We start from the raw sequence: 8,330 nt of genomic DNA, 5'->3' as shown, positions 1-8,330 counted from the left end.
ATTTTTAATTAAAAATCGCGCGATTTTTTATTAAAAATTTTCGCCTGTGCCGCTTTATATTCTAAAAATCGATACTTCCATAAATAATGAAAATTTTTAATTAAAAATCGCGCGATTTTTTATTACAAATTTTCGCCTGCGGCGCTTTATATTCTAAAAATCGATACTTCCATAAATAATGAAAATTTTTAATTAAAAATCGCGCGATTTTTTATTAAAAATTTTCGCCTGTGCCGCTTTATATTCTAAAAATCGATACTTCCATAAATAATGAAAATTTTTAATTAAAAATCGCGCGATTTTTTATTACAAATTTTCGCCTGCGGCGCTTTATATTCTAAAAATCGATACTTCCATAAATAATGAACATTTTTAATTAAAAATCGCGCGATTTTTTATTAAAAATTTTCGCCTGCGGCGCTTTATATTCTAAAACTCGATACTTCGATAAATTATGCAACTTTTTAATCAAAAATCGACCAATAAATAATTAAATTTTTTTATTAAATATCGCGCGATCATTATCTGCATTTTTTTATTGCTTCCGTTTTGTGTTTTTGAGGCATTTTTTCATATGTATGGCAGCACTGACATTTCACTTCAATTGGTGTACAAAGCAAAAGGTGAGGTTAAATTCGGTATTTTTTGCAACTTTAAATGCTAATTACTTTAAAACTATAAGCCTCCGGAGGGTGGGGTCTTCAGATTTAGAATCTGAAAAAGCTCCTCTATACTCCCTAATATTTTTTTTTTTTCAAAGCCTGGATCCGTTTTGGAAAATTTTCCCGATTACTTGGAAACAATATCCGCATGCATATACACATATATTCTTACCTGATACAAGATCCATGAGAATTTGTATGCCATCTTGGTAAAGATTTTGGGCTTCCAAAATTCGGCCCGCCTGATCACATTGAACTGCTCGCATTAATATATCCTTGGCGTTCATTCTGCCCAAGCCGTTTGCACTATTTTCACCAACCACTTTAGGTAGATTCAGATCAAACCACTTTTTATAAGCTTTTGCTAAGGCTTCCAATATATGTAAATAGTTCTGCGACACGCTCACACGATAGACTTACAATTTATAAATAAAAACCTAACAATATCAAATACATACACTAAAAATTTTTGGAAAATAAAGACGAACGCTTAAATATGTTTTAATACAAACTACAAAATTTTGGGACAATATTGAAAACAAAATTTTCTTTATTTCAATGACAATTGTTTTGTTTTTTATTATTTTTTTTTTTCAATACGAGAATATTGTCAAATGTGACGTAAACAGTAAACAAAGGCGACCAGCTGTTAAACTGAAATTAGTCAAGAACGTAAACCTACCGGTACGTAAACCCGAGTCAGCTGACACGATCTGTCTTACCATAGCGCCATGTAAATGAAAACTCAACACCGCAGAATTTTTCTGTAGTTGTAGCCCGTTGCGCAGAAATCTGCGGAATTTAGATTTTTCCGTGTCAGCTGATTTCTCCTTCTTTAGATGGTTGCCACTTCGCCAGTTTTACAGATGGTAAAAAAGATATAACTTCCTATTCAAAATATGTTTAAAATATTTGAAATTTACTATTGAATAAGGTTTTCGTTGAAAACTAAGTAGTTTATATTTAGCTAAAATCTATTATAGCACGAAAAATTTTAGTTGAAAGGGTAAGTTTATGAAAAGGCATTGATGAGTGGCAACAGTGTAGTAAGCAACACTGAGGGCTCCAGTAATCGACAAAATTCTGCGTATACATACTGCGTTTAAGTATAAGTTCTGCGTTCTCGACTAATTTCAGCTTTAAGCTTACTTATACTTAAACGCAGTCTGTATACGCAGAATTTTGTCGATTACTGGAGCCCTCAGTGTTGCTTACTACACTGTTGCCACTCTTCAATGCCTTTTCATAAACTTACCCTTTCAACCACAATTTTTCGTGCTATAATAGATTGTAACTAAATATAAACTACTTAGTTTTCAACAAAAACCTTATTTAATAGTAAATTTCAAATATTTTAAACATATTTCGAATAGGAACTTATAACTTTTTTACCATCTGCAAAACTGACGAAGTGGCAACCATCTAAAGAAGGAGAAATCAGCTGACACGGAAAAATCTAAATTCCGCAGATTTCTGCGCTACGGGCTACAACTACAGAAAAATTCTGCGGTGTTGAGTTTTCATTTACATGGCGCTTTGGTAAGACAGATCGTGTCAGCTGACTCGGGTTTACGTACCGGTAGGTTTACGTTCTTGACTAATTTCAGCTTTAGATTTGGGTTGTAATGTTGCCAGATGTGCGATGACCCCTGCTTATTTGATTGCCCTTGACAGATGTAAAAATGTTATCTTGCAGCCCAGTGCAATTTTCTTTCATTTTAAAAATAACGAGCAGTACACATACCTTACGAATGGGCTATCAGTTCCAGCTGAAATTAGGGTTTTGAGGATACCAGGGCATGTAGGCATAATGGGGAACGAGGTGGTGGACGCCGCCCAAAAAAGCCAATAGCTTGCCGTTAATAGCAGAAGCTCCATGCTTAAAAACGATTATGCAAACTTTTATAAAAAATCTCTCAAAGAGGAAGAAAATCAAAAATGGCATCTATCAGAATCGTTTCTTAACAAACACAACGAAAACATCGATCGGCCAAAATACAATTCAAACTTTTCCAGGAACGACTGCATTATATTAGCTCGCATGCGATTTGGCGTAACAAAATATTCAGTCCCACACTATTTTCAACAATCGCGACCAAGGGAATGTGCGTGGTGTTCACCGACCCGGAGATCAAAATATATTTAAAGAAAGCTCTAGACTGCACTCAAGAAAACACTAAAAATACTTAAAGATGGTCTAAGTAAACATAACTTACTCAACGAAGTTTAAAATAACTTTCCTTGAGGCAATATGGCCTAGTAGCGCAAACTCAAAAATATTTTTTTTTATAAATTTATTTATAAGATATAGAATAAATAACTGAATATTTAATAAGGTGAAAATGCAGATGTACTTTTGTTTTTGCTTATTCAACATTCAAATCCTTTGAACGGCTGATGGTTTGAGATTTACCAGATGACAGTTGCTCTCCCCAACTTTTCTGGGTTAAACCTAAAAACTGTTAAAAAGCAAAATAAGCCAGAGAATCGAGTACAGGAGCGCTCCCTGGTAAATTTTTGCAACTTCTTGCGAGTTAGGGAACTCAACTTTTACCAGCGGGTAAAATCTTGCAATTTCTGACAAAGAGACGGCCGATTTTACTCTTCCATTTTCCCCCTACTTTGCCAGGGAGCCGGGTACAGGAACGCTTTCTGGTAAAATCCTGTAAATTCTTGCAACTTCTTGCGAGTTAGGGAACGCAACTATTGTTTGAAACCATGATTCAATAATGAAAGGTTTTGTAAGAAAAACTTTCTCTCGCTCTAATTTTATCAATGACACTCCCACCCTACTCCTAAAAACAAAAACAGTGATATTTCTTTTCCAAATTTCTTTGCAAGTTTTAAGAACATTTTTAAATTGTTAGTAGTGAAATTTTTACTTTTTAAATTTGAAGAAATGTTTGTTCTGCATTCGCTGGCGCCAACAAGACAAAATGGGTGAGAATCGTTGGACTACAGAAATTCAATGTTAAGAGACGAAATTCCCTTAAATGCCGAAATGTATTTGTCGATATTCGTGGAGACCTCTTGATTCTGCCAAGTCGCTGTAAAGTAAAGCGTTCAATGAGCCAACGAAGGTATTTAGGTATTGTACTCCACGACACAATCCTGGTGTCTCCGAATGAGATTTTGACGCAATATAACATTGCCAAACCGCATCCATAGGCCCAATCGTCACACGACAGCTCGGTTTAGTCAATGGCGCGATGTAATTGCACACTTAAAAGGTGTACGCACGAGGCGAATGTTGGCTGGCGACCAACTTTATTGAAAGCGATTAGCTGAAAGTAGAATGCAAAGTTGAACAATACAAACGCCTTTTTATGGCGAATATTTTAATATTTTTTTATATTTTGATATTTTTAGTCATTCAAATTTTTTTTTCGTGCAACCCGGCGGGAGTTGAACGCAAAAGTTGCCTGAAAAATCGCCTCGTGCGAAAGCCCCATTACGCTACTTCTCATTTGACGATGTAGATCACGTTCCCTATCTCAGTCGTTCAGTAGCTGCGTGCTCTGAGTTCGTCCGGCACCAATCGCCAACTGCGGCTGTGCAAGCCAGTGTTGAATATTTTCCCCAGAACATAAAAAGTGCGACATCAAAGAATTCGAAACAATCGAGCCATAACCGCGAAAGAAACGTAAGCTCCAAATTTTTTTATTTGCCGTTTTTTTGTTTAATAAATATTGCATATTTTCCGCAAACAAATAGCTTCTTCATGTCCATCAACTGGCAAACAAATACAACAAAAAAAAAGCTGAAAGTGGACCATCCATTCTCGAGTTATGCGCCATCTGACGTACGCAAGTTTGGTATAAACATAGAAATATTTATTTTTAATAACAATAGGGGGTTATATTCGATGTAAATAAGCTTGTTTAAATTAAATAATTAAATCAAATTCGTTTTTGTTTTAAAATACCACCATTCACTATTATCCACACGTTTTTATAGAATTTAGCTCCCATTTTAGGAAGTGTGATTGAATCCTTCCCCTTTTTCTTCTGCTTCCAAAAACCATCCCTGTGGGTGGGAGTGCCAAATTTTAGAAAAAAGCTACTTACAAAACCTTTAATAATTGAATCATGGTTTGAAACCATGATACAAAAAGAAGGTAGTTTCATTTCAAGATTTTTGACAGAAAATAAGTTTTTGAAGGTTCATAAATAGTACAAAATTATGAGCTACCCTGCCACAATGATAGCAATCAAACACATCAGAGGATTTAATGTTGTGCGTGGAAAATGTCCGCTTATTTGTACTATATTTTGCTGGGGCGCGGAGAAGGCAGGGGTGAGGAACCTAAAACCGCACTCATTAGATAGAGCCAATTTCAAAATATGGTTAAACTAGCATTTTCGCAAAGAAAAATTAAACTCGTGTTAGGCCATCAGCAGTATTTTTGGCATAAATGCAGTTTGGCTCCAAATCTCAAATCAAAAAACAAAATATTGGGATCGATAGAGATGATTGAGCTGAGAATAACGGTATACTTCTTTTTTTTTTGGGGGGAAACAACAAGAATTGTCAAAGGTTGAAGTTCAAAATAACCTATTTTTTAACTCAAGATTTCTTAAAAATAAACGGATGGATTTTGAAAATTTTGAACTCGTTTAATGGGAAATTTGATTCCCTTTAATTTGGCATACGTACTTTATATATGCATATGTTGTATAGTTCTTACAAAAACTGAATTAATGTAAAATAATTATAAAATAGAAATCTTGATTTCAAAAATAGCTTATTTTGAACTTTAACCTTTGATAATTGTTGTTGTTGAAATTTCCCTAAAAAAATAAGTATACCGTTATTCAATCATCAATATCGATCCCAATATTTTCACTTGCACAACTTCGCTCCGGCTACTGCAGCAGGTTAAACTCCTACCTGAGTAGGTTGAATGAGGATGTGCCGAATGAGTGTCCGGCATGCGGAGAGACCCCACATGACTCGAAACATCGCATCGCATCGCATGCCCGGAAAACCCGACAACCCTAACGGCCTTGTCCCTGTGGTCAAACCCCACAGAAGCTGCACGCTTCCTAGGGTTGCCGTTAGTGGAACTTGACGACGACTGAGATACCAACCGTCCTGGGCGGGGTTGTTGTAGCCGCTACAACAACAACAACGTCCCAATATTTTGGATTTGGAGCCAAACTGCATTTGTCCCACGCCGACTCCGAACAGCGAATGCATTTTATGAGAAGCTTTGTTTCATATCAGAAATACCTAGTCAGAGGTTTGCCATTGCCTGCCGAGGGGCGACCGCTATTAGAAAAAACTGCTTTATATTGGTTAAAAACTGGACTTAAACCTAGGCCCTGCCGAATGGTAGTGCGCACCGATAACAACTACACCACAGCGGCCGCGGAAATACATAAATAAGTCTTCCAAAAAATACTTTCGAGCTTCCTAGTTTTTTTTTTTTGGAAATTAATGGAATATCCTAAATGAATAAATTATTTTTGATTTTATTTCAAATGTCTTATTTGGCTTCCAAAGTTGCATTGATATCAATTCAGAGCATTGAAAGAAACAATAGCAACAAAATGACAATGCAAAATAATTTACAAATCCAGCGCCGTAGGCGTTTAGCATTAAAAAAGCACCAATTTCGGGACTGCCAATAAAAAACACATTGGAAAAGGCTGCTATGATGAAAAGTTGGCTGAATATTACGGCATTAATACGTTGTTCAGTTTGCAGTCCCAAGTTTTTTTCAATCAGTCTTTTATAGAACGGAGTACGCATAAGATGTTTCAATAACTTCTCCGCGATCAAACACCAGAAATTCATTACAGTCCAAATTAGTACTTCCGTCTGGCAGCCATGCCACATAAATACAAACGTAAAGGTTATCACAGTAGATACAAATTTGGAGTAATTTGCATTCACCAGCGGATAATATATATAATCAAAGAGAAATTCATACAGGCCCTGGTCAAAACGCTTCCACATGTTTGAATAATAATGAACATGGCCAATACATTGCGGCTTGCTAGGTGGTTGCATTCCATCGTATCGGGAAAAAGCAATGCCCAATCCATATTTCACTAAATAGGTCATGAAAAAGAACTGGCCTAAAAAGTATCCAACAGCATGCCGTCCAAATGGTGACTTGACTAGCTTTGCCGTTTCAGGAACCATAGCCATGTAATGTACAAATAAGTAACGCATTCCGAGTTCCAGAACCAGCCACCAGAAGACAATTCGAACTAACTCACAAGCAAATGACTTTAGTTGGCCAGGCAATCCATGCACATTTTTTTCTTTTAATATCACAATGTAACGCTTATAATCTAAAAATGGTCCGTTTGCAAGTGTTGGAAAATATAGCGTGTATCCCAGAAAATGCGCCAAGCAGTCTAGTTTTAACAGTTGTTCCTTTTTGAAGTGTGCATCGACGCAAAAATGTGCAAAGCTACAACAGCGCAACAAGGTCCAAAATAGTATTACACTAAGAGTATAAAAAACGTCATATCCATCGGAAAAATTAGCAATATAAATCGCCAAAGCATTCAGCATTGCTACCCATAACGCTGTTGCTATCCAAACAACTTTTTTATTACCAATATATGCGACTAAATAGAAAATTATCAGCATTGCCAAAACGAATGCAGCCATCTTCAAGGGTAGTATGGTCAGCAGTGAAGGAACTGATACAAAAGCGTAGACCATGCCCATCTTGTTTGCACTTATAAAAAAACGTGAAGTGGTTGAGATCACAGCATGCAATATGTACCAATGCCAGTTAACACGTATGTAATTATTGAAAATATCCAGTTCATAGTTATAGGGATCACGCGTATGACCAGAATGTTGTTGCAATTCTTCACGTAATCCAAATAACGTCCAGAAGCCATAGATGAGATAAGCAAAGTAGACTCCAAAATACAGAAACAGTTCACGCCGGTAAAAGTGGAATCCTTTTGATTCATCCATATTTTATCATCAATGAAATGATATTTAAAATTTGCTTACAAATCACCTTGTTAATACTGCTTGTTGTTTTGTTATTTGCTAGCCGCAAATGCGGTATCTTCTGTTTGTACTTCGAAGATCTTCTCCAGCAGGTTATTTATCTTTCTACACCATTGGTTTTGCATAAAATAGGAACGTAGGAAAAACATCGATATAAATAGTAGGGTTTCGAACGACGCATCGATGTTTTTGAAACATCGATAACAGGCGCTATATGGATAGAGAAGAAAAAATTTGAAGCCAGTGTGCTTAGGCCGACTGTGGAGTCAGTGACCACAGTGCTGAAATACAGTGCAACGCCAACGCGGGAATCCAGCAGAACCTAGGAATGGAGGTAGAAAGACCAAACGGCGCTGAGGCATTTGTTTTTGGCGACGAAAATTCAGACCCCGATTAAAAATGAGAAGAATTGTCTAAGCTCAGTAGCTCTAAAAAAGCTTGCGAAATTAAGTTAATATTCGACTATATATTTTTACAAATAAAACAAACACATAAACTAAATCGAATTGTATTTGTTAATTTGGTTCCATGTTTGGTTTGCACTAATTTATCAATTATTTAGAGGTTAGAATAGTGGTCAGAAAAATCACTAATTATCGCGATATTTTCCCAATAGCTTCATCGCTAAACTCACTTGTACAACACCAACTAGATGACATGTGTGAGTGAGTGAACACACTGTAA

At 36.2% G+C, this 8,330-nt stretch overlaps 2 protein-coding genes across 2 annotated transcripts in view; both read right to left on the bottom strand.

Moving 5' to 3' along the window:
• Positions 1-1,188, bottom strand: part of LOC118755024 (MIT domain-containing protein 1-like) — a gene marked incomplete at its 3' end in the record, with an annotated part of 2,652 nt that extends 1,464 nt beyond the window's left edge. The window contains 1 exon segment of the mRNA XM_036489880.1: positions 835-1,188. Coding sequence (XP_036345773.1) covers positions 835-949 — 115 coding nt within the window.
• A 5,957-nt stretch (positions 1,189-7,145) lies between these two features.
• On the bottom strand, positions 7,146-7,849 carry LOC118755025. Its single transcript, XM_036489881.1, has 2 exons — positions 7,428-7,849; positions 7,146-7,359 (listed from the first exon to the last, which is right to left on the bottom strand). Exons 1-2 carry the CDS (start codon positions 7,605-7,607, stop codon positions 7,231-7,233), a joined length of 309 nt encoding a protein of 102 aa, XP_036345774.1. The 5' UTR covers positions 7,608-7,849; the 3' UTR covers positions 7,146-7,230.
• Between the last annotated feature and the right edge of the window lie 481 nt (positions 7,850-8,330).

Source organism: Rhagoletis pomonella, unplaced genomic scaffold, assembly GCF_013731165.1.
Source record: "Rhagoletis pomonella isolate Grant_MI unplaced genomic scaffold, Rhpom_1.0 Rhpom_scaffold_05146, whole genome shotgun sequence".
Classification (NCBI taxonomy): domain Eukaryota; kingdom Metazoa; phylum Arthropoda; class Insecta; order Diptera; family Tephritidae; genus Rhagoletis; species Rhagoletis pomonella.
This window is presented reverse-complemented; position numbering and strand designations above follow the sequence as displayed.

Coding starts and splice junctions, on each gene's coding strand:
- LOC118755025 (XM_036489881.1), bottom strand. CDS start 7,607: ATGGATGAATCAAAAGGATTCCACTTTTACCGGCGTGAACTGTTTCTG. Junction 7,360..7,427: donor TGGATATTTTCAATAATTAC/ATACGTGTTAAC, acceptor TTTTTTTATAAG/TGCAAACAAGATGGGCATGG.